The sequence below is a fragment of the Columba livia genome, chromosome 27 (assembly GCF_036013475.1).
Source record: "Columba livia isolate bColLiv1 breed racing homer chromosome 27, bColLiv1.pat.W.v2, whole genome shotgun sequence".
NCBI classification, from domain to species: domain Eukaryota; kingdom Metazoa; phylum Chordata; class Aves; order Columbiformes; family Columbidae; genus Columba; species Columba livia.
Genome location: NC_088628.1, coordinates 4260462 through 4286754, shown reverse-complemented (window position 1 = coordinate 4286754; position 26293 = coordinate 4260462). Strand labels below are relative to the sequence as shown.

Below are 26293 nucleotides of genomic sequence, written 5' to 3'. Positions count from 1 at the left end.
CTCTTCTTTTTTGTGCTTTTGTTGTTTCCTTTCAGCATTAAACAGCCTTTTGTTCCCAGTGCATGGACGGGCAGCAAATGCAGAGAGGGTCCTGGCGCCAGGGATTCTGCTCTGCCCAAGACTTATAGAAAATGACAATATTTTGCTGCTTTGAGTTTCTGCACCAGCAAGATGGACTTAGAAGTAGAGAAATACCACTCAGAGGTATTGCCCCAATAGTAGCTACTTATTGGGAATCCACCCCAAACAACTAGGGCTTTGCACTCAAATAATGCTTCACAAATAGCTGCTGCCCGGCCCTACAGACGTGATCGCAGACACCCAGCCCAACACGACTGGGAAATTCCGTTCTCGGGCACAGTCACAAGGCAATCCAGCCTGCAGGCCTGGAAGGAGACATCTTGGCAGGTACCTGAAGGACAGCAACAACCGGGTCATTAAGCAAATTAAATTTAAAGGGGACTATCAGAAATTTTGATTAGAGACCTGGAAAGACTTAATGGAAACCAACAAACTCCACTTAGGGCTTCTTCTACTGTTCTGCTGCCATTTATGTGTTCAAACATACAGAGTCACAACTCTCCTTGCACGTGTGTCTTCAAGAAAAGGAGGTGCCGAGGCCGCCGCTTTAAACTTGAAATTTAACAAGGGCAAGTGTAGAGTCCTGCATCTGGGCAGGAACAACCCCAGGTTCCAGTATAGGTTGGGAAATTACATATTAGAGAGCAGTGTAGGGGAAAGGGACCTGGGGGTCCTGGTGGACAACAGGATGACCATGAGCCAGCACTGGGCCCTTGTGGCCAGGAAGGCCAATGGCATCCTGGGGTATATTAGAAGGGGGGTGGCTAGTGGATCGAGAGAGGTTCTCCTTCCCCTCTACTCCACCCTGGTGAGACCACATCTGGAGTACTGTGTCCAGTTCTGGGCCCCTCAGTTCCAGCAGGACAGGGAACTGCTGGAGAGGGTCCAGCGTAGGGCAACGAAGATGATTAAGGGACTGGAGCATCTCCCTTATGAAGAAAGGCTGAGGGAGCTGGGGCTCTTTAGTTTGGAGAAGAGGAGACTGAGGGGGGACCTCATTAATGTTTATAAATATATAAAGGGTGAGTGCCACGAGGATGGAGCCAGGCTCTTCTCAGTGGCAAACAATGACAGGACAAGGGGTAATGGGATCAAGCTGGAACACAAGAGGTTCCGCTTAAATTTGAGAAGAAACTTCTTCTCAGTGAGGGTGACGGAGCACTGGAACAGGCTGCCCAGGGGGGTTGTGGAGTCTCCCTCCCTGGAGAAATTCAAAACCCGCCTGGACATGTTCCTGTGCGACCTCACCTGGGCGTTCCTGCTCCAGCAGGGGGATTGGACTGGATGATCTTTTGAGGTCCCTTCCAATCCCAAACATACTGTGATACTGTGAAACTTTGCAATGTCTGGAGACCATGCGCAAAACCTGCAGCCTGCTCCAAACCGCACGGCGCCCGCCAGCGCGCCGGGACCACACTGCCCAGGCAGATACAGCCCGCTCGGCTCCCCTTCCCCGCAGCCACGCTGCGACCGGAGCATCTCCCGCCAGCAACACGACCAGCGCGCCCCCGGGATGACCCTGCCCAGGGTCCGTCGCTGCCACCCAGACGCAGCCCACCCCCCTGTGCTGTGCCAGCAAACGGTGCCCCCTCCAGCTCCGCTGCCAACACCCCCAGCGCGGTGCAAGAGATGCGATGGTTTCTGACTCGTGAGTCGCAAGTTCACGATGTTCACGTAACGCCTGCGGTTCCCATCGGCACAGAGGGAACCGATCTGGTGCCGGTGAGGTCCCAGAGCGCGCGCAAGCGCCGCATCCGCGCTGGAGCGAAGTGCCTGCCAGGCCTCTATGGATTAATCCTGGTCTACAGGAATATGCTTGGCAGCCCGAAAAGGTGAACGGGAATAATCAAACGCGACCAACATGTGAGCGGCACGCGAGGAGAAGGGCTCTCCGGGGCATCGCACAGACCTGTTTCTGGACCCGAGCAGCTGCGATGGAAAGCCGTGTTCATGAAGAAAGTCAACACTGGAATTCCTGCTGCTGCTTTTCAAGCTGCAGCCACCTTATATCGGAATATCATATTTAATAAGATGGTGCATCTGGCGAGAGCTGATAATGGTCATGCCAGTGAATGACTTCAATAATCATTCCCAAATGATCTGCTGCTCACACTGCACCCACCCGGGTCCCTCCCGGAGGATTCTTGCTGGAGAGGCCCCGCCAGCTCCCCACAGGGACGCGGCAGCGGCAGCTCTGCCAGCCGCAGATCCAGCAGCGGCGTAACGGCGTATTACATACAGGTCAATGCCAAATGCTAGTTAATGAAAATTAGATTAATCATTGTTCGTCCTGGGTTCTCAGGGGTTCATTCTCCAGCCTGTCCTGATACCAATCCAGGAGGGCTGAGCATCCTTCGGCAGCCAGCACTGTACAAATATTGCCTTTCGCAGCTCCCAGGCCCCTGAATTCCAGCTTCCCTATTTGTTTCCAGCCAACTCACATCTTAAAGGATAATTAATTTACCAGAGCAGCCTGAATTCTATTTTCATTGCTTTCTTCCTTCCCTGCAGCTGAGCTGTGACTTATTGACTGTGAAGTAACTGTAGGGTCTGTAAAAGTTCAAGGCGCAGGGTGTTTTTCTGCCTGTTTTTGCCTGGCTGACTCCCTCTGTCATCATCCTCGCCAGCACCATTTCACGGGAAAGAGGCATGTGACATCCAACTAAGCTGTGAACCATAATCATGCTGGGGATGATGTTTATATTTGATTTTTCCTCACGCTGATAAGCTCTCTCCAATTTCCCTCTTCATCACGTTGGTATGGATTGAACTACTTGTGCCCCACGGGCTGGAATTCTTCTCTTATCTCTAATTTGCTCACTGAAAAAATCGCTTCCAGCAGCCCTTCAAAAGTCACTTCAAAGTTATCGTCGCAAGGAGGGAAGAGCTGCAGCACGGTTCTGCGGCTGCCGCGGCTCTCCGGGTGACGTGCAGGTGTCCGCACCAGCGCCAGCAGCACAGGGGCACGGCCCCAGCGCCGGCTACAGCCGGACAACTGTGGAACGCGAGCGTGAATACCTGTAATGTCATTTCAGCTCCCTACAGCAGAGGAACCAGCCCCTGAGGAACATCTTGGAGGCTCCTGCCCACAAACGCTAGGCACGCTGCAACCCACAGAGCAGGAGAGAAACAGAAATAAGTCGGATATCAACCCTACTTCCCCGTCGGGCTGAGAATTTCCACCTTTGCCAGGAGACGGTGAAGACCAGCTCTGCTATCAGCTTCGTCCCGACAGCTCTCCAAAAGCCTGAGTCCCCTGTATAAAAGGAGTTTCCAGACCCTGTCTGGAGGCTCCGTCCCCACCCAGCTGTTCCCAGGGCCGGGGCAGCCCGGGCTGAAGGATTCCGGCGCTCACCCGCACACGGTCCCAGCAGCAGCGGAGTCCTGACACCCTGCGGGCCCCTCCCAGGGCGAGAAGCTGCGGATTCCAGGGGGAGGCACGGAAGCCACAGACACCCATCAGATTTTGAAACTCCCTTTTCAGCCACAGTGGTTACAACACTTTTAGAAACCTCAAATCTGGGTTCTCAGAAAGGGATGAATTGGGCCTGTGCGTTTACACACAGCTGCTGGCACTCAGTGGGGTGTTCTCCCTTCAGAAGACGCTCCGTGCCTCAAGTCAACCTCCTGTCAAGGTTTCCCTGATTTCCAGCCCTTCGTCTCCATCCAGTTTTATTCCTGTACCAGATAAACCAGCGCCCCTCTTGATATTCACTGAGCGCTTGGGGAAGGTCTTTGCTGACTCGACCCACAGTCTGGATTAACCCCATCGTGTGCGCTTAGAGCCCAGCACAGCGCCAGCCTCGCTCTCTGCAGAGAGCCGGGAGCAGACCTGCGCCACACTGGTAATTCTTCACCAACAGCACGGGCGCTACAGCGAGCGGCACAAGGCACGTGTACAGGCGGTCACGAGCGCTTCACCTCCACCACCGCCCCAAACAGCAAAAGCACCGATGCTGTGCACGCTGAATTGGATTTGTTGCCGTCAGCTTTGAAACAGTCAACAAAACAGGACGGTGTTGAGCACAAACCCCTTCTGCTGCCGGGCGCGTCGCTCCGGCGCGCGGTGCTCCCCTCTGCTGCGAGCGGGGCCGGAGAGCGCGTCACCCTGCTCCAACCGAGCCCCCGGCGCAGCCCCCACCCAGCGCAGCGCCAGCCCTGCCGCTGCCTGCACCCCCTGAGCCACCTCCGGCCCCCCTTGGTTTTGTTCTCTTCCAGAAAACGCCCATTAGCTGCCAAGCACCTTGTCCCCAGCCCTGCAGTTACAAGCGCCGCTGAGGCCGTGACACAATTTGGACTCTACCCAAGCGAGGAGTAAGCAACTTGACTCGAAAAAATCAAAGCATCGGTGAGATTACTGGCTCTGTTTCATCTTTTTTACTATCAGCACAAGGTAAGACAGCCGACAGGTTCACAAATTCAGATTTACTTGCAACAGGTAGAGAAACACACACTGCCTGCTTAAACCCTCCAGAGACAGTCCCCACAGAGAACCCGTCTGGTCCTGAGCAACAACCCTCTGCCCTCTCCAAAACAGGGAAAGGTGACAGAGAAATCAGAAGGATGAACGCACCACACGCTGTAGCACAGCGTGCTGGGAGCAGGCTCCCGAAAAATAGATCGAGCAGCGTGTGTGGAGCGCCAGGAGCAGCCTCGAGAAAGGCAACGCGCGCCCAGGCAGCCCCTCCGACCCCTCGCAGCGCCACGGCAGACAGGCCGGAGGCAGCTCGGCACTGCCTAAATCTCAGCACCTCACCAAAATCACCTTACATCCAGCCCCACTCAACACGGACATCTGTACAATAATCGCAGCTGGAATTTGTTGGGTTTTAAAGGACCTAACGATCCTCGTTTAAAGGCCTGAAGACAAGGAGATGCTGTCACAACACAACCAAAACCTGGTCACCTTGTACAGGCTCTGGATAAACCCCAGGCTGAGCTACACGTCAGCCCCACGCAGGAACGCTGTCAACCCAACAACAGAGCGGGGCTGCACGGTCACGTGCAAAACTAAAGCCAGCAATTTGGAGGTTGTTAATGAACTATACATTATTAGGCAGCAGGGGCAGGCGCACTTGCACAGCCCCACGTCTCTGATCCTGCCGACCAAGGGACCCGAATCACTCGCTGTCGCTGCCGGCGGTGCCGCCAGGCTCGGGAAAAGCGGGCTCGGGCTCGGGCTGGCTCCTGCCGCTGGAAACGGGCTCACCCGTGCGGCCGCTGCCCGGGGACCCGCTGCCGGGCCGCCCGGGCCCCGCGGGCGGGAGCGATGGAGCCGCAGCAGCTCCCCGGCTGCCACAGCAGGACAAGACCCTTCACCCCCCGGGAAAACGGCCGCTCCCGACCGTCCCGAGGGGCCCATCCCGGGGGAGGAGCGGGAGGAGCGCGGCCCGGGGTCCCGCTCGCCAGCCGGGCACGGGGGTTCTGCTGCCCGCGGGGAGAGGCCCCGGAGAGGGGCGGGCCGGCCCGCGCCCTGCACGTTGCTCCGGTGGTCGCAGCTGCCCCTCCCCAGCAGGCAGCGGCCGGGACAGCCCGGGGGACGCGGGGCAGCCCCAGCCCGGCCGGTCCCGCAGCCCCCGGGGGTCCCGGGCCGAGGGGCGGAACCACTGCGGGGCCGCGGGGCTGGAGCGGCCGTTGGACGGGACCACGCGGCGTCCCGGGGGGGCCTGGACTGAACCATCCCGAGCCCCCCAGGGGATACAGGGCACAATGCGGGGGGCCCGGCCGGGAGGTACCACTCAGACCCCCCGGGGGGTGCAGTTGGGCTAAACCACTCCCGGCTCGGGAGGGGACGGGACACGGAGACACACATTCCGGGACAACCGGCAGGAGCGGCCCCTCGCGGGGACGGCGACACGCGGGGAAACACGCCGGGGAGCCCGGCCGAGGGTACCGGCCGCCCGGTGCTCGCAGCGCGTTACCTCCTGCCGCGTCCAGTCCCCCCACGCCGGCCTCCGGGGTGATGGCACCGGCACCCGCCACGGCCGAGCCTTCCGCATCCTCGGGCACCTCCAGCTCCATGGCCACCGCGAAGGCCGCGGGCAGGGCAGGCCCGGGGCAGGACAGGCCCGCACCCGCTGCCGCCGCCGCGCTCCTCCCGGCTCCGGCCGCCGCCGCTGAGGAGACTGGGAACAGCGGGGACCATAGAGTGCGGGAGGTGCCGCGGCTAGACACGCCCCAGCAGCGCAGGGCGGAAAGGACCGCAGCCAGCGCCGGAAGTTGAGTGGTCCCCTTCCGCCGGAGCAAATCCCGACTCGGGGGCTGGCTGTCGCGATAGCCCGCGGGCCGTGGGCGCGGGGTCGGGCCCGGGCCCGCTCCCGGCTGGAAGGAGGGGGGGGGGGACGGGGCCTCGTGCGCCACAGAGCAGCGGAAAGGAAAACCATTTCCCACCCCCGCGTCCTCCCTAGCGGCGGGAGGCAGCGGGGGGCGGGGCCCGCCGGTCGCCATGGCAGCGGGGGCGGGGCCCGCCGGTCGCCATGGCAGCGGGGGCGGGGCCCGCCGGTCGCCATGGCAGCGGGGGCGGGGCCCGCCGGTCGCCATGGCAGCGGGGGCGGGGCCCGCCGGTCGCCATGGCAGCGGGGGCGGGGCCGGCCCGGCGCGCGCTCTGCGAGTCCGACCGGGCCCAAGACCCGGAACCGGGGTCGGCGGGACCTGAGAGCCCGTCCTGAGCGCCCCGGCGCGGCGGAGCCTCCGCTGTCCCCCGCGGGACCGGGGCCGTCCCGGTGCCGGGCGCCGCTTCCACGCCCTCCCCCTCGCCGTGTCCACCGCGGAGCCTCCGGGCCGGGCCTGACCCGCCGCCGGGCACGGGCAGCACCCCCGGCCCGCCCGGGGGCCGAGCCGCCCCGACCCCGCTCCGCTCCCCAGCCCGGCCCCTCCCGGCCCCGCGGCGAGCCCGGCCCATGGCACCATCTAGTGGCACCGCCCGGCCCGGGCGCCCCGGGCTGCGGGTCAGCGCTGGGTGCGGGTCAGCCCGGGCCGGTTCTCCCGGCCGGTCCCTTCGCGCCAGCGCGTCCCGGTCCCCGGGGGACAATCGTGTCCCGGGCGGGGGAAGCCGGCGCGGCGGTGCCGCCCAGCCCTGGGTGCAGGCGGCCGTAATGATGCTGCTCGGCCGCGTCCCCGGCCCGCGGGGCTCCCGCCGCGGCCCTGCGCACAACGGCAGCCGGGGGCCCGGGGAGGAACAGCAGTCGCCTGGCCGGGAGCAGCCCCGGGCTCCCAGAGGGGCTGCGCTGAGCAGGAGCCACTCGCTGCCGCTCTGAGGAGCGGAGGGGACAGCGATGGCTCCAGCTCCGGGCTGGCCGGTGCTGGCCGGGGGGCTCCGGGGGAGCTGGTGTCCCCACGCCGCGCCACCGCAGGGTCAGGACAGCCCGTGGCAGCAGCACCCACCCCGGCTGGAAGTGGCAGCCTGGACAGAGAGCCGAGACGTGGAGCTGATTTCGGTCACCGTGGGAAAGCCACCCTGCTGCAAGAGGAATGACGGGGGACTGGTCCTCAGGTGGGGGGCAGAGGAAAGGGGGAGGGGAGGAAAGGGGACAGCAGCCTTGGTGTCACCTTGTCCCCCACAGCTCCCCCAGGACCGGGAGCCACAGGCTGGCCACTGTCCTTGTTCCTCTTGGGGCACTGGTTGAAGCCATTTGGGCACCCTGGGGACTCCCAGGCAGGGCTGGAGGGAGGGTTTGGGGGTCGGGGGCAGCGAGGGTTGGTGCAGAGCCCCCACCCCCTTGGAGAGGGGTAGAAAGGGGAAAGGACACCTGTCCCGGGCACCAGCACCTTCAGTGTCCTGTGAGCCTGCTCCTGCTGGGGGCTGCGGGGGGGGTGGATGTGGCTGAGCCACCAGCACCATGGAGAACAACAGGGACAGCCCCCCATGACTCCTGCTGTGCCCGGGACACTGCCCCGGGACCCCCTTCCTCCTCCTCCCCTCCTGCAGGCAGCGTCTGGCCCACAAAGGGTTAAGCAAGGCACCCTGGAGTGACACCACTGCCACCAGCCCGGGAGCTCGGTGGCTCCTTCCTGGTCGGATCGGAGGCTCGGTGAGTGCCTGACCCTGTCCCCTGGGATCTGCCCGCCCCGCTTTCTGTCTGGGGACAGGGACCCAGCCGTCCTTTCATCTGGGGAACTGGTCACGCTTTGTCCCTCTCTGGGTGGCTCCACGACCTGGTGGCCCTCCTGGAGTCCTGCCCCAAATGCAGGGAGATACCCGGGGGGGATCCTGGGACCCTGCTGTCACAGCTCCATCCCAAGGGCTGAAGGACGTGCCTCAATCTGGCTGATTTACACCCTGGCTGGCTCAGACCTTCCAGAGACCCTTTTCCCAGGATCAGCCCATCGCCATGTGGGCGGGGTACGGTTAGAGGAGCTTCTGGGGGGACCCAGGCCCCCTGTCCTGCACAGCCAGGACCAGACACCGGGTGAGCAGTTTTGCAGCACTGGCTGACACCAGGGACCCCACTGATCCCGGGCGGGCTGGGGGCTCCCAGATCAAGGACCCCCATTGGCATGGCTATTGGGAAACAGGTTACGGCTGTGGGGATGGCTGTGGGGCACCGCTGGGGTGGGCAGGATGAGTCGCTTTCCAATAAATAACCTCCCCACCTGTTGCTGTCCCCATAGTGGGCATTGCTGGCAGCGTCACCTGGGGCCGGGCACAACCCCGAGCAGAGACCTTGCAGCGGGACGAGTGGCCCCATTGTAGCCGGGGCTTTGTTTGCTGTTAAACTCCCTGGAAATGCCGACCAGGGCGTGTGTGGGGCGGAGTGGGGCGTGTGGGGCTCTCGGTGCTGGGCGCGTTGGGCTGTGGTCAGTTCTGCCCAGATACTGCCCCTCCCGGCGGGGCCATTTTGGGTGCGGGCTGGTTTCTGTCGGAAACCGGCCGAGCCGGCTCCTCCAGCTGCCAGGCTCGGCCTTTGACTCGAGGCAGGCCCTGTGCCAGCTCCCCCGGGGAGACCGGGAACAGGACTGGGGCTTTGGCAGCACCGTGGGCGCTGTCTGTGCCGGCTGGCGAGACAGGAGCTGCTGCCATCCCCACGCTGTCCCCCCCGCCTACAAAGAGCCGCGGGCAGCAGCGAGACGCAGGTGCGTGGCTGATTTGTGGCTTCCTGGTGATGGGAGAGCAGCGGGAGCTGGCCGGGGACGGTGAAAGGCTGTGTGGGGTGGCAGCGGGTCAGCTCTGGCACAGCGGATGAGCTGTCACACCAGGGAGGGCAACACTCTGGCTGCCTCACCATTGGGGTCTCTTGGAGCTGTAGCTTGTGCCGTGTCACCCGCGGGTGTCCAGGGAGACCGTGAGCACTGACCGGCCAACGCTGGTGACATGGCTGAGATGGGACCCAGCAGTTCAGCTCACTGGTATGGCAGGAAACCGCCCACCACCATGCTGGGGTCTCCTGTTTGTTACCGGTGTTACAAGCACCGGGACAGGTCCAAAGGCGCCACCGCAGTGGTGTCCTGCTCAGCCCCTGCCACCCCTGGGCGCGTGTGTCCCCACATGTTGAGCACCGGTGGGTGCTGGGTGGGCACTCGGGCTGGTTTCGGTGGCTCATGACGCAGAGCGGAAACCCGGACTCTGCCCTCGGCGCTCGCGGGCGCAGCCCGGCCAGCTGGGGCTATTTCTGGGGCCCAGGTGAATGATTACACCGTCCCGCCCGGTGCTGCCGTGAGCTCAGTTTCGTTTCGGGAGCCCCATTCTGGGGCTGAGCCGCTGTGCTGGCCCCACGGTGTCCCCACGGGATCCCTGCTCAGCGTTGCCCACGGGTCTCAGTGCTCAGCTCTGATGCCTCCCTGGTCCAAACCTGCCCCGCTGTCAGTTCCCAAAGGGGCTGTGGGTATTTTCAGCTTCCTGTGGTGCCAACATGGGGGCCAAGGCTCGGTGGGGAACCAGCACAGCCCCCAGCACGACTGCCCCAGAGCCCTCGTGCACTGCGGAGCCGTGTGGGTGCTGCGGGACAGGGGGACGGGGCAGCAGGGCCAGTGTGGCCAGAACTGGGGGTTGCTGCTGAGACTGAGCCACTGGCCAATCAGAGCTCAGCTGTGGCTGAGCCATTGGCCAATCAGAGCCCTGGAGATCAGCTGTGGCTGAGCCATTGGCCAATCAGAGCCCTGGAGATCTGCTGTGACAGAGCTGTTGGCCAATCAGAGCTCTGGAGAGACTTGTTACGGTCCAGATATCAGCCAGTCAGAATCCAAAGATGTGCCACAGCAGAGCCATTGGCCAATCAGATCTGCTCTGGCAGGGCAGCCGAGCAATCAGTGTCCAGAGCGACCCATGGCAGCAGAGCCAACCAGATCTCGGGGTCCTGCCGTGGCAGAGCTGCCAGCCAATCAGCACTGGGGAGATCTACCCCTGCTGAGCTACTGCCCAATCCTTGACGCCCCAAGGGCAGCCGGCACCAGACCTGGCGGTGCCAACGTGGCCACGGCCCATTGTGCCTGTGCTGGGTTCTGCCTGTGCTGTGGCGGTTCCTGTGCTGTGGCGGTTCCTGTGCCGTGGTGGTTCCTGTGCCGTGGCAGGACCCGTTTGGGCGCTGGCAGCACCGCGGTGCCCAGGCAGGAGCAGGACGGGGTGACCTGGCTGGGGGATGTTTCACCTCCCCCCGGTTGTGGGCTGGGGCTGGCGCGGGCAGGCGGTGGGTGAGGGTCTGTCCTGCCCAGCTGTGCAGGTCGGAGGGGTGAGGACCTGGTGGTGGCGGTGTCATTGCGTTGGGCTGGTGGATTCCTGTCCCCATCGCCCTGGAGAATCACTCGATGGTCTCACCCGGGTTTCCTTGGCATGTGTGCTGGCACAGACAAACCCCGACCCTTCATGTCCCCTGATCACAGCGGCTCCTCCTGTCCCACTGCATGGGAAGTCACGGGAGGCTCTGGGCGCGTTGTTCCCCACGCAGGGATCCCGCGTCTCTCCGGGTTCACACCGACATCTCCTCCGGGGACCTGGAGCTGGTGAATCCCAAAGCGGTTGGCAGAGCTGCTGGCTCTGCTGTGGTGCTGGAGCAGGAGGGTGGGAGGGCACCAAAGCAGGACCCTGGGGTCTGTGAGCAGGACCACGAGGTTGGTGTGGGCAGGTGGTCCCAGCCATGGAGATGGGTCCTGACCTGCTTGTCCTGCCTAAAACCTCCCCTTGCGTGGACATGTGGCCAAAGGGATGGAGCTGGACCCCTGTGGTGGGGATCTCGCACTGCACGGAGCAGCTCAGGGTTTCGGAGGCTGCTCCCATGTGGGGTGCGCAGGGTGTGACATGGCTGTGAGTTCTGGTGTCCCCGGTGGGTGCCCGGGCACTGGGTGGGGGGGGGGTCTGTTCCCTGCACCCATGCTGTTCCCAGTGCCTGCGGCTCAGCTTTGCTTCTGCTCTTCGTTGCAGCCCGAAGTGGGGCTGAGGAAGGGGCCGGCGGCTGCACGGAGGAGCCGCAGCCGGTCTGTGCCCCCGGATGCCGGGCAGGGGCTGCCACACGGGCCGGCTGCCGCGGCCACCGTCCCGCGCTTGCGCTGGCGGGTACCCAGCATGGAGGAGATGGTGATCTGGGAGCAGCACACAGTGACGCTGAGCAAGGTCCGCGTGGCCCGGGCTGCCCGTGGGAGGGGACGGGGCTGTGGGCCTGCTCTGCCTGACCCCCATCTGCCCGTCCCTGTAGGACCCTCAACGGGGCTTTGGCTTCGCTGTCTCTGGGGGCCGGGACCGTCCCAACAAGGTGACTGGGGACACAGCGGTGGTCGTTTCGGATGTGGTGGCCGGGGGACCAGCAATGGGGCGGCTCCAGTGAGTGCACGGGGACGTGGGGACATGGGGGATGCTCACTGGGAAGGGCAGTGAATTGGTCCTGCTGGGACAGAGCCAGCACCGCTGGCACCCTGTCCGGCTGGTTGGGACCCCTGGGGCAATGGTTGCCCTCAGCACCCGCAAGCCCCCCGGCTGCGATTTCCTTCCCAGGAGGAAGGATCACATTGTGATGGTGAACGGCCTCTCCATGGAGAACGTCTCGTCCTCATTTGCCATCCAGACGCTTAAAACCTGCGGCAAGATCGTCAACATTGTGAGTGGTACCTATGGCGGGCCGGGGTCGGCACTGTGCACGGGGCTGCCCTGCACCTGTCCCCATCCCGGCTCCCCTGTCACACACACCCCGGGTGCTGTTGGGACTTGGCAACTGCTGTAGGAACATCTGGCAGAGGCAGCTGCACCCGCCATCCTTTCCTCGCTTTCCACTGCAGACAGTTAAAAGACAGAAGAAGGTTCACCTCCCCGCCAGCAAGAGCAGCCCCAGGTCCCCGGCTGCGCCCCGGCGCTATGATTCGGATGAGGACGATGGGCTGCACAGTGCGGATCCAGCCCTGCGCCGCTCCCGGGACGACCTGGACCACAGCCAGGGCTACGACGGGGACTCGTCCAGCGAGAGAAGCTCTGGCGACCACCACGGTGACGGCCGCCAGCACAAGCTGGTGTCCCGGAACCGGAGGCAAAGCCAGGACAGGAGCCACTGGCGGCAGAGCCCCGGCAGCGGCTCGGATCACAGGGGCTACAGCCGGCACCGCTCTGCCAATGGCTTCAGTGACGAATGGGACACCAACGGCCTGGCCCTGGTGTCTGGCTTCAAGCGGCTGCCACACCAGAATGTGCCCACAAAGCCCATCACGTCGGTCCTGGTGAAGCAGAAGCAGAATGAAGGTGAAGGCCTCCCGCTCCCTCTGTCCCTGTGTCCTGTCACCTGATTTGTGGCCGTGTGTCCCCTGGGAGGTGATGGCGCGGTTGATGCAGGGTCTGGCTTGTGGTGGGTGGGCAGTGCAGGCTGTGCACCCACTGGATGTGCCAGGACTCAGCCCGCGGTTGCAGAGCTGAGCTTTGGGGCTTCCTAGTGCCCCGAGGGGACCCAGGGTGGGCTCGTGGGGACGGTGCCCAGAGGGGACCTCGGGCGGGTCCTGCACCCGCCTGGTGCTGATGCTGTCGTGGTCTCTGATACAGAGTATGGCCTGAAGCTGGGGAGTCAGCTCTTCATCAAGCACATAGTGGAGAGTGGGCTGGCGGCAAGGGATGGCTCCTTGCAGGAGGGAGACCTCATCCTGAAGGTATGGGGCACACAGCGCTTGCTGGGGATCTCATTTCCCCATCTTTGGGTGGCTCGTCCCTAGTGTCACCACAGGGGACAAGCCAAGAGCTGCGTGCCAAGGATGGCGGCTTTACGGGCTTGGTTGGGTGCCCACACTCTGCCCCGGCTCCCAGTTGGCACCGGGAACCCCGCGGGCTCTTGGGGACCAGCTCCCCGCAATGCCGAGCCTGGCTGCTTGGGGCAGCCCCGCGGCGTTCAGCCAGGGACAGTGGCTTGTCCTGCTGCCGCAGCAGGATCGTGTCCACCCCGCTGTCCCCACGGCACCTTGTCCCCTGCCACGTGTGCGTGTCCCCGCCCAGGGAGCTCGGGTGTCAGAGTACGTCAGGTGAAACAATGCTTGAAGTATTTGGGGATGAGCAGATGGAGGGAGATGCTCCGCGGGGGGATTGGAGCGGAGGATCTTTCAAGGTCCCTTCCAATCCCTGACATTCTGTGACTCTGTGTGTGATGATTCATCTACACACACGGGCCAGGCAGAGCCGTGGCTGCTGGGAACTGGGGCCAAAGCAGCTCTGGGACAAACAGGAGGGATTTTGTTCCTGGGTGGGAAAAGCTGCTGAGCCTCGGGGAGATCACAGCCCCACAGGCCGCTGGGGGCCTGACTCCCCAGTACCAGTGTGATGTGTGGCAGGACAGGTCAAAGTAAAACTGAGCTTTGGGAAGTAGCTGAGCAGGTCTCTGCAGCTCCTGCCTCCACGCTGGGCCCTCTGCAGCTAAAGGTGGGAGTTAATTAGCCTCACTAATTTGTTTCCTCTGTGCAGGATGAGGCCCCACTGGGAGGCATCCAGGAACAGGGACATGGCCCGGGACAGAGGCAGCTGTGGGAGCTGGGGCTGGACTGGAGGGGCTGGGAAGGGCCTGGGAAGGTGGCAGTTGGAGCATCGCGCTGGAGCGATTCCTGGGGGTGGCTTTCCCAGGAGCGAGCGCCCTGAGGCCAGCTGCTCTGTCTCTCAGATCAACGGGGTGCCCAGCGAGGACATGTCCCTGGCTGACACCCAGCAGCTCATCGAGCGCACGGAGGGGACCCTGACCCTGCTCGTCCTCCGCGACAACCGGCAGTTCCTGGTCAACATTGCTGACATAGACGACAGCCAGAGCGACAGCTCCCGGATGGATGGTGAGGGGACGTGGTGACGGGGCCAGATACACGGCACAAGGCCTGGACGACCACTGACGTGTCTTCCCTCCTGTCGCTGCAGACATCTCCGACATCAACTCTGAACGGTCCCACCCGCCATCCCGTGAGGCCTCCCCGCCCCCTCCAGCTGCTGCCAGGAGGAGTTCACCGTGAGTCCCGCTCTGTCCCCACCAGCCCCGTCCCCCGCCAGGTCCCGCTGTGCTCTCTGCCTGTCTGCAGGGGCTGGGTCACCACGGGCTGGCTCTGCCATTCAGTCCCAGCTTGCTCCGCTGTCCCTGCTGTGGCACTGCCTGCCTGTGCCCATCCAGTGCCGGCCCCGTCACCTGCCCAAATCCTGCCCTGACTTTGTTCCAGGGAGGAGAGACGAACAAACAGGGACCCTGTGGCCAACACGATTGTGGACAACGCTCGGGGCCCTGGTGAGTGAGCTCAGCTGAGGCCGAGGGAGCTCAGGACACTGAGGGGGCTCCGGGCTCCTGCGCGTCTCGCTGTCCGACCCCCTGGCAGAGCCCGGGCAGCGGCGCAGCGCCCGCCGTCCCCTGGAGCCGCTCTCCTTCCCTGCAGACCTGCTGGAAGCCGTGGAGGGGGCCAGTAGCCGCAGCCCCCACACCAGCCCCGCGGCCCGAGCTGCACACAGGGACGGGTTAGTCTGCGAGAGGCGGCGGGGAAGGGCTGGGAGATGGGAAGCTGCTCCAGCACAGGGTTGGGGTCACAGGGCCGGTGACCCCCTGTGCTGTCCCCGGTGTGTCACTGCTGGGCTGACCGTGGCTCCCCCCGACAGGTACAGCGCCGACTCCAGGGTCGTGCACTTTGTGAAGGCCAAGAGCGCTGGGCTGCGCCTGGCTGGGGGGAACGACGTGGGCATCTTCGTGTCGGGCGTGCAGGAGGGGAGCCCGGCTGAGAGCCAGGGCGTCCGGGAAGGGGACCAGATCCTGCAGGTACCTGGGGATGGGAACAGCTCCGAACACTTCTGTAGCAGGGCTGGCACAAACCTCTTGGGTCTGGGGATCAGGATTTCTCCTGCTGGGCATTGATTTGGGTCAGTGCCCATGGCCTCTACCCATTGGCTCTGCGGGCACTGCCTCGGGGGACGGTCCTGGCTCTGGCACCGCTAACACCCAGCGGGGTCCAGGCAGCACCTTGGCTGGCCCAGGGGCCCTCCCCAGGGTCACTAGGGGTGGTGGCAGGTGCTCAGGTGACAGGGACTGGTCACCTCTCCCACCCTGCCCTGGGCGCTGCCACCCCCAGGACTTCTGCTGGTACCTGTGCCCTCTGTCCCTTCGGCAGAGCCGTGTCCAAATGCTTTTCCATGGCAGGTGAACGACACCAGTTTCCAGAACCTGACCCGCGAGGAGGCTGTGGAGTACCTGATGAGCCTGCCGCCGGGCGAGGACATCGTGCTGCGGACCCAGAGCAAGCAGGACAGTGAGTGACAACCAGACTCATCCTGGGCTTGTGCCTCTCCCTCCTCTGTCTCTTCTGAGCAAGCATCAGAGCTGCTGGACTTGCCATGGCCCTTTCTGCCCCCGCAGGCTGGTCCTTCCTCCCTTCACCCCCCTCCTCCTCCAGAGAGGTGATGGGAGAGGACCAGACCATCCTGGCTCTGGTTGTGCCTCAGCATCCTGGATCTGGCCTTTCTGGCACCATTGCTCAGCCTGGAGTGGCCAGTGTGTGCTGGGGGGTCACATCCTGCTATTTACAGCACACCTGAGCGAGCCATGGGAGGAAAAGGTGTCCCCAGCGCCCTCCCTAGCAGCCAGGGCTCCTGGGGAGGCTCCTGGCCAGCCCAGCTCCTGCCCAGACTCCTCCAGCACCTTCCACTGCAGCATCTTCCTCCTCAGCCTCTGATGGTCTCTCTCACCTTGGGCTCCAGTTTACAGGAAGATGATCTCATCCAACGTGGGTGACTCGTTCTACATCCGGACACACTTTGACTTCGAGAAGGACACACCGTCGGGGCTCAGCTTTGTCCGCGGGGACGTCTTCCACGTGCTGGACACCATGTACCGCGGCAGGCTGGGGAGCTGGCTGGCTGTGCGCATGGGCAGGGACCTGCAGGAGCAGGACAAGGGCATCATCCCCAACCAGCGCAGGTAGGGATGGAGCCAGGAACAAACAGCCCCAGGATGAGCAGAGCTGGGGGGCAGCCCCCCAGCGGGATGGGGACATGGATGGTGGCCCCAGCAAGAGGCAAAGGCTGGTGGAGCAGCGCTGGGAAGCAGGAGCTGTTGAAATCCCTTCTTGGGTGATGGGGCAGCCGATGCTCAAGGTCCCAGAGGAAAGGGGCTGCCACAGCCTCACCAGCTGTGCTGCTGAGCGGGGACACCAGCTCCTCCTGCCCCGCTCCTCAGAGCCCAGCGAGACAAGGCAGGGCGTAAATCCAGAGGTGCCAGGTCCTGAGCCCTTTCCCCTCCCAGGGCCGAGCAGATCGCCAGCCTGGAGTCAGCGATGAAAGCTACATCTGGTGCCAACCCCTCCGGGGCACGGGCCGAGTTCTGGAAGCTGCGGGGCCTGCGGGGAGCCAAGAAAATGCTGCGGAAGAGCCGCGAGGACCTGTCTGCCCTCACCAAGCAGGGCCACTACCCGCCCTATGAGAGGGTGGTCCTGAAGGAAGGTGGGTACCGGGGCTGAATCCCCGTCACCCAAACTCACCCAGGGGACGTCGGCCCCGGGGCTGCCCCGCTGCAGATGACAGTGGGCTCCGCTCCCCTGGATGAGTCCCAGGCCTGCGGGCACCTCGAGCAGCGGGGCTGGACCCCTGGGTGCTGCCAGCTCTGCCCTCGCCCGCAGCTTCCCTGAGCCGCTCCGTCTTCTCCCCACAGCCAGCTTCAAGCGGCCGGTGGTGATCCTGGGCCCCATCGCAGACATCGCCATGCAGAAACTGAGCACGGAGCTGCCCGAGCTGTTTGAGATCGCCCGTATGTATCCCCCATGCTGGGGGAAATTGCACCCAGCAGCCAGACCCTCAGTGTCCGGGACCCGTGGGAGCTCTTTAACTGTGGCTCTGGCCTGATCCTGTCTCATTGGCCCCTCACTGTGACACCCCAACACCCTCCTGGACTCGTTCACCCTCTCCCCATGCATCATGACACCAGCCACGACCCAGACATGTGTCCCCCTTGAGGGACACAGCCCTGGGGCTGGGGACAGCCAGACCCAGCCTGGGGCTGCCAGAGCCGCTCCATCTCCCCCAGCCCCTCTCACGCCATGTCTCCCTGGCCCGCAGCGAGCGTCCCCCGCGATGGGGCATCTTCCAAGGTCATCAAGTTGGACTCAGTGCGGCTGATCGCAGAAAAGGTGAGAGACCTTCCCTGTGTCCTTGGAGCCGTCTGGACCGGGGCCTGGGGAGCCCGGGGCCGCCATCCCCAGGGGGGCTGAGGGCCGTGCTCTGCCCCAGGACAAGCACGCCTTGCTGGACATCACGCCCTCGGCTGTGGAGCGTCTCAACTACGTGCAGTACTACCCGGTGGTGGTGTTCTGCGAGCCTGAGAGCAGGCAGGGCATCAAGGCCATGCGGCAGTGGCTGGCGCCTGACTCCAGGAAGAGCTCCCGGCGCCTCTACGCCCAGGCCAGCAAGATGAAGAAGCACTGCAGCCACCTCTTCACCGCCACCGTCAGCCTCAGCAGCAACGCCTGGTATGAGGCCATCAAGGACATCATCAGGACACAGCAGAGCCAGCCCGTCTGGACGGCGGTGGAGCAGGTACAGGGCACGGGGTCCCTGTGGCACGGCTCAGCCTACTGGGGCTGCAGCCAGGCCAGGCACCCGTCCCGACTCCTGGGGTCCCACGTCTGTGTCATCCCCACCCGCAGGCAGATCTGGCACGGGAGGACAGTCTGGAGCTGCTGAACCCGCCAAGTGCAGCAGCCTCGGGCTACCTGACCTGTGACAGTCGTGCCAACAGCGACTACGAGGACACGGACGGCGAGGCGGGCGCCTACACCGACGGCGAGACCGAGGACACGTGTGACCAGCCCGGGCTGGCCCGCTCCTCCGAGCCAGCGCAGGTGTCCCCGGGCCACGGCCTGAGCGAGCAGGTGGGTCCCCCCACGCTGGTCCAAGGGGCTGACTGGGGTGGCACAGTGCCCAGCTATGGGGGCCAATTCCTGTCCCCTGTCCCCTCCCGCCGCCACAGGGTCCAGCTCTGGCTCCCTGTGGGGGAACACAGCGCAGCCCCTGGCACGGGTACAAATCCTCCTCTGACCCCGTCTCTCTGGCCTTTCACAGGCGCCCAAGCAGCAGCAGGAGCCCCGGCGGGGCCAGCGCCACGACAGCATCAGGTACCATGGGGCTGGGGCAGGGCCTGCGGAGCCGCCGGTGCCAGCTCTGCCCGGCCGGACCTGCCCAGCAGGCACCGTCCCCATCACCCATCCAGCGGGGGGACGGAGGCGTCATGCGGCGTTTTGTGCCCCAGGGAATACGAGCACGACGCGGTGAGGAAGAGGTTCACGCGGGCCAGGGATGACTCGGATGAGGATGAAGGCTATGAGTGGGGCCCGGCTACAGACGTGTAACGGCACCGCTGGCCTCCTCCACAGCACCTTGGGCCAGTCCGGCCCCAGCCCCACGGGCCGGCCCAGGTGGTGCCACAGAGCAGCACACGGCCAGGCTGGGCCTCATCCTGCTGCGCCCGCACCACCAACTGCCTTTTGGCCACAGCCTCTGCTGCTGGAATAAATGGAATGTTTTGAGCTGCGGTTCCGTGCGTGCTGGGTGGGGGTGGCAGGGGACACACCTGCAGCACGGTGGCCTCACTGGGAGCCAGGCAGGTCCCACCCCAAGAGGTGCTGGAGCAGGAATTGGCCGCAGGTTGTGCCAACGTCTGGCACCGCGGCGGGCTCAGGGTGCAGAGCTGAGCAGCTGCAGCCCAGCCAAGGGCTCCCAAACCACAGCGTTCCACACTCCCTCAAATGTTTATTTTTACATCAACCAAGCACGCAGGCACAGAAAGGTCAGTGCTGCCTCAGCCACAAGGAACCAGACACCCACTCATGAAAAACACAGCACCAGGGGCTGGTCCTCGGACACGGGACCGGGCAGCACCGCGTCCCCTGGGTGGGGCTGAGGGCTGGGAGCTGGTGCTGGTCTGCGTGTGCAGAGCGGTCAAAAGCAGCACGACGGAACAGCAGAGGTAGTTTCCCAGCTCGGTGCAACAGGTCTAATGGGGATTTTGTTTGCAGCCCTGGCAAAGCCAGGGAGAAGGAGCAGGTGCCCTGAGGGCTGAGTCGGGGCCCCGCAGGCTCCCCCTCGGGGTGTCAGCGTGCGCCCACATGCAGGTGTGCAGAGGCTGGGGCTGCCGGCACCACCCCCACCTGGGTAAAGGCACTGTCGGTGAGCTAAGAGCACTGTGTGTGGGGACTGGATGGTGACCTGCCACGCAGGGTCCGCTCTCCTCCTGCACAGGCCAAGGTGAGGGATGCTGTGAAGCAGCGGGACAGGCACTGGGAGGCAGGGAGGGAACAAGGTGCCCAAATGTTGGCACGGCCAGCGCTGACCCTGCTCAGGCTGGTGATCAGACCCCCGCTGTGTCCTGAGTAAAACCCAAGAGGCGCAGGCAGAGGGATGGATGAGGGCGCTGGGGCGGGGGCAGAGCCGGTCCTGCCCGCACAGCCCTGGCTCGCTCCTGCCTGGCCCCGGCACGTGCGGTGGCAGCCGGCGGCTCACAGGAAGAGGGGCTGCTCCTGCCCGGTCAGCAAGCGGTACGTGGAGGCCGGCATGGTCTTGATGTGGACCTGGGCAGAGACGCACAGATCAGCCGGGAGACGCCAGAGCCCAGGACGGAGCTGCTGGCGCAGAACTCCGCACCCAGCCGCCCGGCTCACCTCGCTGACCGCCTGCGTGAGGATCTGGATGATCTTCTCGTGGGGCGTTGCCACCACGCTCTGCCCGTTGATCTCAATGATGCGGTGCCCCACACGGATGCCGCCTCTCTCCGCGATGCCCCCGCGCATCAGGCTGCAGATCTGGGGAGCGGGTAAGCGTGGGCAAGAGCAGAACTGTGTGCATGGCACAACCACCACCCCAAACCCTCCCATCCATGCAGGCTCCTGCTAAGAGCTCTGCACTTGGGTGCTGTCTCCTCCAGCCCACGGTGTGCAGCCAGGGCAGGGACGTCTCTTTGTATTGCTGCCACCAGAGTGATGTGCTGGGATGTATGGCAAGGGCACCGCGCAGGATTTTGTTCCCCCGCTGCCAGAGAGCTCAGCTCCCCCATCAAACCCCTGTGCTCCCATCCAGCTGCAGTGCTGGAGCTCCTCCCTGGGGCAGCAGCTCCCGTGTGCCTGCAGGTACCCGCGTCTCCAGCACCACTGGGAGCACCGGTCAGTGTGCGGTGCAGCCCTGGCACCCCCCGCTGCCGACCTGCCCCATCAGCTCCCACAGGGCCTGGAAATGCTCCTCTGCCTTTCCACTGTGGAGCGCAGAGCCAGCAGGGGCTGGAGCACTGGGGACAGCAAGAAATGTCACCGAGATCACACCAAGAAAGGAAGAAACCACCACCCCGAAAGCCAACAGCTAAACGCATCAGGAAGGCAGATCCAACCACTGGAGAGCGGGGAAGAGCCTTTTGCTGGGGCACAGCGGAGCCCTGTGAGCCCTCAGGCCTGGCAGACGCACGAGTGCTGGAGCCGCGCGCTCGTCCCCAGGGACGCGGCCACCACCGCGTGTCCCTCTGCCGGGCGGGCGGCTGACGCCCTCACCTGAGCCCGCCCGGCTCCGCTCCCATCCCCAGCACTCACCACACCGTTCTCAACACAGAAGCCCAGCTGGTACTTGGAGTCGGGGCGCCGGATGACAGCCGTGGTGACGGGGGAACAGTGCACGATGTTCAGTGTCACCTCCGGCTGGTGCTTCAGTTCCTGGAAAACGGGATGGGGCTTTGTCAGAGTTTGGGGAGCTATTCGGCATGGTTGGGAGGGGCGATGCAGCCACGTTGTTCACTGCAGGGCTGAGGATTAGCAACATGTTTTCAACAGGGAAACTGAGGCACACGCAGGGATACTGCCATGCTCAAATTCAATCAGAAGAGCTTATAAATCCAGTCCAAGATATCCCACGCTGTCCCCGAGCCCGCACTGTCCTTGCCTTCGGCTCCGTCCTGCCCACGAGGTGAAAGATGCAGCAGGTTCCCTCCAGGCCCGGTGCTGCCCCTCGGGCAGGGCCTGCCCGCGCCCTGCTGCACTGAGCTCAGTCCCAGCTTTGTCCCTGCCTTGTCACGCCCCTTCCTCCCGAGCCCACAGGACACACATGGCCCCCCACAGCCTCCTATCCCCCACCCACCCCACAGCGGGAGCATCGGGGACCCTGGCATCCCAGGTGCTCCCAGGCCGGTCCCTGGCTCTGCCGGGGAGGCCGGTGGCCGCAGCCCTGGCTCACCCGGATGATGCTCTGGCAGGTGTGGAGGGGCAGCCCCACCAGGCTCGTCCCGTTGACGGACATGAGGCGGTCCCCGATGCTCAGCTCACCCGACCTCTCCGCAGGGCCCCCGTGCATCAGGTTGGCGATGACCACGGTGGGCAGGATGGAGCCCCAGCCCGACTCCACGATGGCGATGCCCAGGATCTCCCCCTTCTGCTTCCGGATGCAAACCTGGGGGGCACAGACGGGTTACGGTCACCTGAGCATGTTGTCCCAGCCCCAGCACGGGTGCTCTGGGCTCACAGCCACCCGTGATGGGAGCCAGTTTTGTAGGGAGCACCTCAGCTGCCCAGGGAGCTGTGGAAGTGGTGGCATGGAGCTGCCAGCCAGTTCCCTGCACTGTCCCCACCCCTCCAAGGCATCTCTTACGTCCTTGCAGTTCTCCTGCCGGGAGAAGTGGTTCAGCTCTGCGTTGTATTGCTCCTGGTCCTCAAGGGCATGGCTGTACTGGCGCGGGCTCAGCTGGCTCGGGTCGATGCTGTTTGCCTCCAGGAAGCGCTGGTAGGCCACGCCGAACGCCTGCCCGATGGCCTGAGCAATGATCTGGGCCTGCGGAAAGACAGGGCTCGTTTGTGCCCGTGGTCAGGGCCAAAGTTCTCATGGCCAAACTGGAGCCTGCAGCTGCCGGCACCCCGCAGCGCCCCAGCTCCTTGGCACCCTGGTCCCTTCCCTGCGCAAATGGGCCAGTCCTCCCCGCTTCTACCACAGAGGTACTTGCGTTGGGCTCCTTGCTCTAGTCAGGAGCCCCCAGAGCACCCGGTTGTTACAGCGGGACGGGGCCCAGGACCCCAAGGCCACCCCGTCCTTCCGAGGGACTCGCTGTCGCCTCACATCAGCTGAGTGGAAGACGTGGCAGATCATCTTGTAGAGCCGCTTTTCCTCCGTCACCTCCGACCGCCGAGGCAGTTTCCGGCGTGCCATGAGCACTACGAGGGAGCCGATGTCAGCGATGTAGGAGATGGTCTGGAGGGAGTGATCCATCATGGCCTCCTGGACGGGGACACGGGCAGAGTCGCTCAGCGCTGGCCCAGCGGACCCCACGGGAGCCCGCCAGGCACTGTCACGAGCAGGAGGGGCTTTGTTCAAAAGCCACGGTGCCGGGACGCAGCTCAGACACTGGGCACACACCGTGCAGACACCACATCTGCACTAAAAGGTACAAACAAACAGCGTCTTTGATGAAGGACTCATCGGCACCTCTGGGTGCTGCTGGGGGATAAGACAGCTCTTCCCTCTGACTACAAAGCAGAAACTAATCCAGAGACAAAGAGCTACAAAAGTTTCAAGTGTAAGTTCTCTGGAGCTTGGTCTGGGAACGCGGCAGCTCCCGCAAGGAGCAGTTTGCAGAAGCCTCGTGCAGCCGCGCAGAGCCGAGGGACACGGCACGCCTGCGTGGGTGGCTGCGGAGCGACGCGTCTCCTCCCAGCCGCGTGTGCGTGCCCGCAGGCCGTCCCTGCGCACAGCCCCGCTGGCGGGGGTGCCCGCGGAGATCCCAGGGCCAAACAGGAAGGTTCTGGCAGCCCCAGAGCCACGCGGGTGCCCGTGTTCCCTGCTCACCTGCGTGTCGGCCGTGAGCACCTTGATCCTCTGCGTGGAGACAAACAGATCCACCTCGGTCATGGGCTGGGACTCCCCCTCCGGTGCCTGCAGAACGACGTGCCCAGGAGAGGTCACGGCTCCTGCAAGGACTCCCCGGGTCCCTGCCCCACAGCCCCAGGGTCCCTTTGGGAAGGTCCCCACGCCCAGGAAGGGCTGGGCCGGTGGCAGTTGCGTCTCCCTGCCCCCCCGCACCTTGATCCTGTCCACCGCCTCCTGGGCCTGCGCCATGCGGACGCTGGTTGGGGGGTTCCTCTCCGAGACCAGTTGTGTGGAACCCAGGTACTTTGCCCCAAAAACCACACCGTCCAGCAGATCCTCCGGGTCACAAGGGCCTGGAACTGACACATTGGGAGGGACTAAGCAGGGGCTGGTCCCCCCACCTCTGGAAACTGCGGTTACCAATGCCTACTACCCATTAGCTGCATTCCTACGTGTGGCAAAGCAGCTCAGTGCTTGGGAGATGGGCTCCCGGCACCACCGCGACACCAGCTCTGACCCCACAGCTGCTTCCTCTTCCCCTGTGTCCTGGTTTTGTTAAAAACAAGTTTCTCTTTCAGTGAATTTTGCCTGTCAGCTAAAGCTTCATATTAACTGCATTTTCCTGGAGAACCAGACACATGTTTTGGTAAACCTAGCAATGGAATGCAAACTTATTGATAAGCACGGAGGGACATCTCGCGAGAGGGGCAACAAGAAACCGGTGACCTAGAAACTGATCAACTGTGTATAACATCCCATTCATGTGAATACTTCATATAAAAGTGGGAGATCACGAGGATCTTGTCCCTCTTTCCTTATGGCGACATTAGGAGAGGACCTTGTGAGTCGTCCCTGCGAACTGAGGCCAGTGACAGACTGAATCCAGCTCCGGTTGGCTGCAGAGTCCAGTCCAGGACTTCAGGTGCTGGCTCTGCAGTTGCTGAGACTTTCAAGATTGGTTTTGTATATTTTGTATTATTTTCTCTATTCTTATCAGTAGCATTAGTAAAACATTGTTAATTTTTCCAACTCTCTTCTCTCTGTCCTCTTTCCCTCCCAATCACCTGTGCTGAGTGGGAAGGGGGAGAGGGAGGGGCTGAAGGGGGAAGCGGGGGAGAGGGAGAGGGGGTTACCAATACATCTGCCAGGGTTTTATTGTCACCCCCCAATCTTAACCCTCGACACCCTGGCACACCTTGCCAACCCCCTTTCTCCATTCCCAAGCCTGAGCATCCCCTTCCCCAACTCCTGAAGCACCCCCTGTGCTCAGTGAAGGGTGAGACGGGATCAAACGAGCCACCCAGAGCCTGCAGCCACGTTCCCAGCCCGTGTGGGTGCGGGGCCGGGAGCTCCCTCCCTGGCTGGGACCCCCGGCCACCCCGCAGCCGGGGTCGGGGCAGGAGGCGGAGGGTCAGGGCTCCTGGCTGCTTTTGCTGCTCAAGCATAGAAGCAACTCACCCTCTTTGAAGGCTGGGCAGGAGGATGGGGGTTCCCTGTTCTGCAAAGCAATGAGAGCGCAGGTGAGGCTCCGGTTGGGATCCCCGGGATTCAGCCTGTACCCCGCCGGGCTGCTCTGGAGCCTCAGGACAGCAAGGACTCAGCATCCCAGGGCGGGGGGAAACAGGTTCCTGAGGCTGGGGGTGTTCAGACCCACCAGCCTCCTCCCCGGGGCCTGCACGGGTCAGAAAGCCATGCAAGTGTCCCCCTGCAGTCAGGGCAGCAGGAGCCAGCACCAGCACCAAGGCTCTTGTCTGGGCACCCCAGCAGCATGAGGCCCTGTAAGATCCGAGGCCTCTGGCTCCCCTGTGCCCCCACCCCAAAACCTCATGAGGTCGCAGACCCAAGTGGCACGTCCTGGCTCGCTGCCGCAGCCCCTGTGCGATGCACTCACGGTCACGCCGCCTTGGGGTGGCTGCTCTGCCCGTGGGGCCGCAGCGGGAGGCAGGGCCGCCCAGGCTGGCTCCGGGGAACCGTCCCGATCGCCCTTGCAGGTGGAGTCGACCTCGCCGAGCCCCTCTCCGTAATACCAGTCACCGGGAGGTCCTTCCTCTGAGCTCTCTGGCCTCCCCAGCCCTTCAGGCTTCTCCGCAGCGGCCAGCTCCTCCTGAGCCCGCAGCAGCTCCAGGTTGGTCCCGGCCAGGACGTCAGAGCGGGCCAAGGGCGTCTCGGCGCTGGGCTCCGGCAGCCCGCCCTCGTAGCGCAGGAGGCTCAGCAAGTCCTCCCGCTCGGCCTCGGCGAAGAGCAGCCCGTGGCAGGGCCGGGCGCAGGCGGAGCGCCGGGCACAGCACGGCCGCGTCTGCAGGCCCCGGCCCGTGGCCACGTGCAGCGGGCAGGGCTGGCACCGGCCCCGGCACTGCCCGGGGCTCCGCCGGGGCTGCGCGCCCACCCGGGCGCTGCCGGAGCTGCCGGGGGGCAGCGGGCCCGGCGCGCTGGGCGGGCGGTCGCAGAGGCTGGGGTCGAGGGTCTGGAGCTGGGCCAGCAGGCCCTGGAGCTCTGAGGGTTCATCCTCCGCGTCCTCGGCCCACGGGGCCCTGCCCGGGCGGGCGCTGCCCTCGGGGGCCTCATCCAGCTCCATGCGCGCCGCGTCGCTGGGCGCTCGGGGCTGTCCCGGTTCCGCGGGGCCGCTCCTGCCGCCGGGTTTCCAGCCAGCGCCGCCCCGCGGCACCGCCTCCGGCTCCACCGCGCTCCCCGGGTCCCCGCACAGCTCAGTTCGCGCCCCCGCCCGGGCGGTCGGGTCTGTAGCGGGGCCCGGGCCGGGCTGACCCTCGGGGCCGGACAGGTCGTGCCCGGGGCGCGGGCTGAGGAAGGCGGGCCCCTCCGGCCGCCCGGGGCCGCCGGGCCGCAGCGCGGGCCCTTCCTCCGTGTCCATGGCCGGCGGCTCCGGGGGCTCGCCGCTGCCGCGGGGCGGGGCGGGGCCCGCCTGGCAGCCCGCGCTGCCGTCCATGGGAGCGGGACGGACCCACCGGCCCCGCTCGCGGCCGCCGC

The 26293-nt window shown here is 64.3% G+C and overlaps 3 protein-coding genes across 11 annotated transcripts in view; 1 reads left to right on the top strand and 2 right to left on the bottom strand.

Annotated features, from left to right (window-relative positions):
* PIP5K1C (phosphatidylinositol-4-phosphate 5-kinase type 1 gamma) overlaps positions 1 to 6639 on the bottom strand; it is a 51141-nt gene extending 44502 nt beyond the window's left edge. For all 7 annotated transcript variants that reach the window (XM_065042393.1, XM_065042391.1, XM_065042395.1 and 4 more), the window contains exon 1: positions 6003 to 6639. In XM_065042393.1, coding sequence (XP_064898465.1) covers positions 6003 to 6621 — 619 coding nt within the window. In that variant the 5' untranslated portion in view covers positions 6622 to 6639. The remainder of the gene's footprint in view (positions 1 to 6002) is intronic.
* Positions 6640 to 6664: 25 nt separating this feature from the next.
* On the top strand, positions 6665 to 19005 carry TJP3 (tight junction protein 3). Of its 2 annotated transcripts, XM_065042389.1 has the most exons (21): positions 6665 to 7573; positions 8009 to 8111; positions 11435 to 11623; positions 11706 to 11830; positions 12002 to 12104; positions 12283 to 12736; positions 13031 to 13134; positions 14130 to 14292; positions 14375 to 14462; positions 14668 to 14732; positions 14878 to 14956; positions 15095 to 15251; positions 15630 to 15738; positions 16187 to 16406; positions 16731 to 16927; positions 17136 to 17231; positions 17540 to 17610; positions 17711 to 18016; positions 18127 to 18351; positions 18542 to 18594; positions 18729 to 19005. In XM_065042389.1, the coding sequence occupies exons 1-21, from the start codon at positions 7356 to 7358 to the stop codon at positions 18826 to 18828; spliced, it is 3225 nt and encodes a 1074-aa protein (XP_064898461.1). In that variant the 5' UTR covers positions 6665 to 7355; the 3' UTR covers positions 18829 to 19005. The 2 variants fall into 2 exon arrangements, with proteins under 2 accessions (XP_064898461.1, XP_064898462.1); XM_065042390.1 differs by lacking the exons at positions 6665 to 7573; positions 8009 to 8111 and adding an exon at positions 9004 to 9153.
* Positions 19006 to 19208: 203 nt separating this feature from the next.
* APBA3 (amyloid beta precursor protein binding family A member 3) lies at positions 19209 to 26252 on the bottom strand. Of its 2 annotated transcripts, none has more exons than XM_065042399.1 (10): positions 25149 to 26252; positions 24767 to 24806; positions 23522 to 23667; positions 23288 to 23374; positions 22562 to 22720; positions 22100 to 22279; positions 21689 to 21901; positions 21052 to 21171; positions 20137 to 20277; positions 19209 to 20046 (listed from the first exon to the last, which is right to left on the bottom strand). In XM_065042399.1, the coding sequence occupies exons 1-10, from the start codon at positions 26250 to 26252 to the stop codon at positions 19975 to 19977; spliced, it is 2262 nt and encodes a 753-aa protein (XP_064898471.1). In that variant the 3' UTR covers positions 19209 to 19974. The 2 variants fall into 2 exon arrangements, with proteins under 2 accessions (XP_064898471.1, XP_064898472.1); XM_065042400.1 differs by having other exon boundaries at positions 25200 to 26252.
* Between the last annotated feature and the right edge of the window lie 41 nt (positions 26253 to 26293).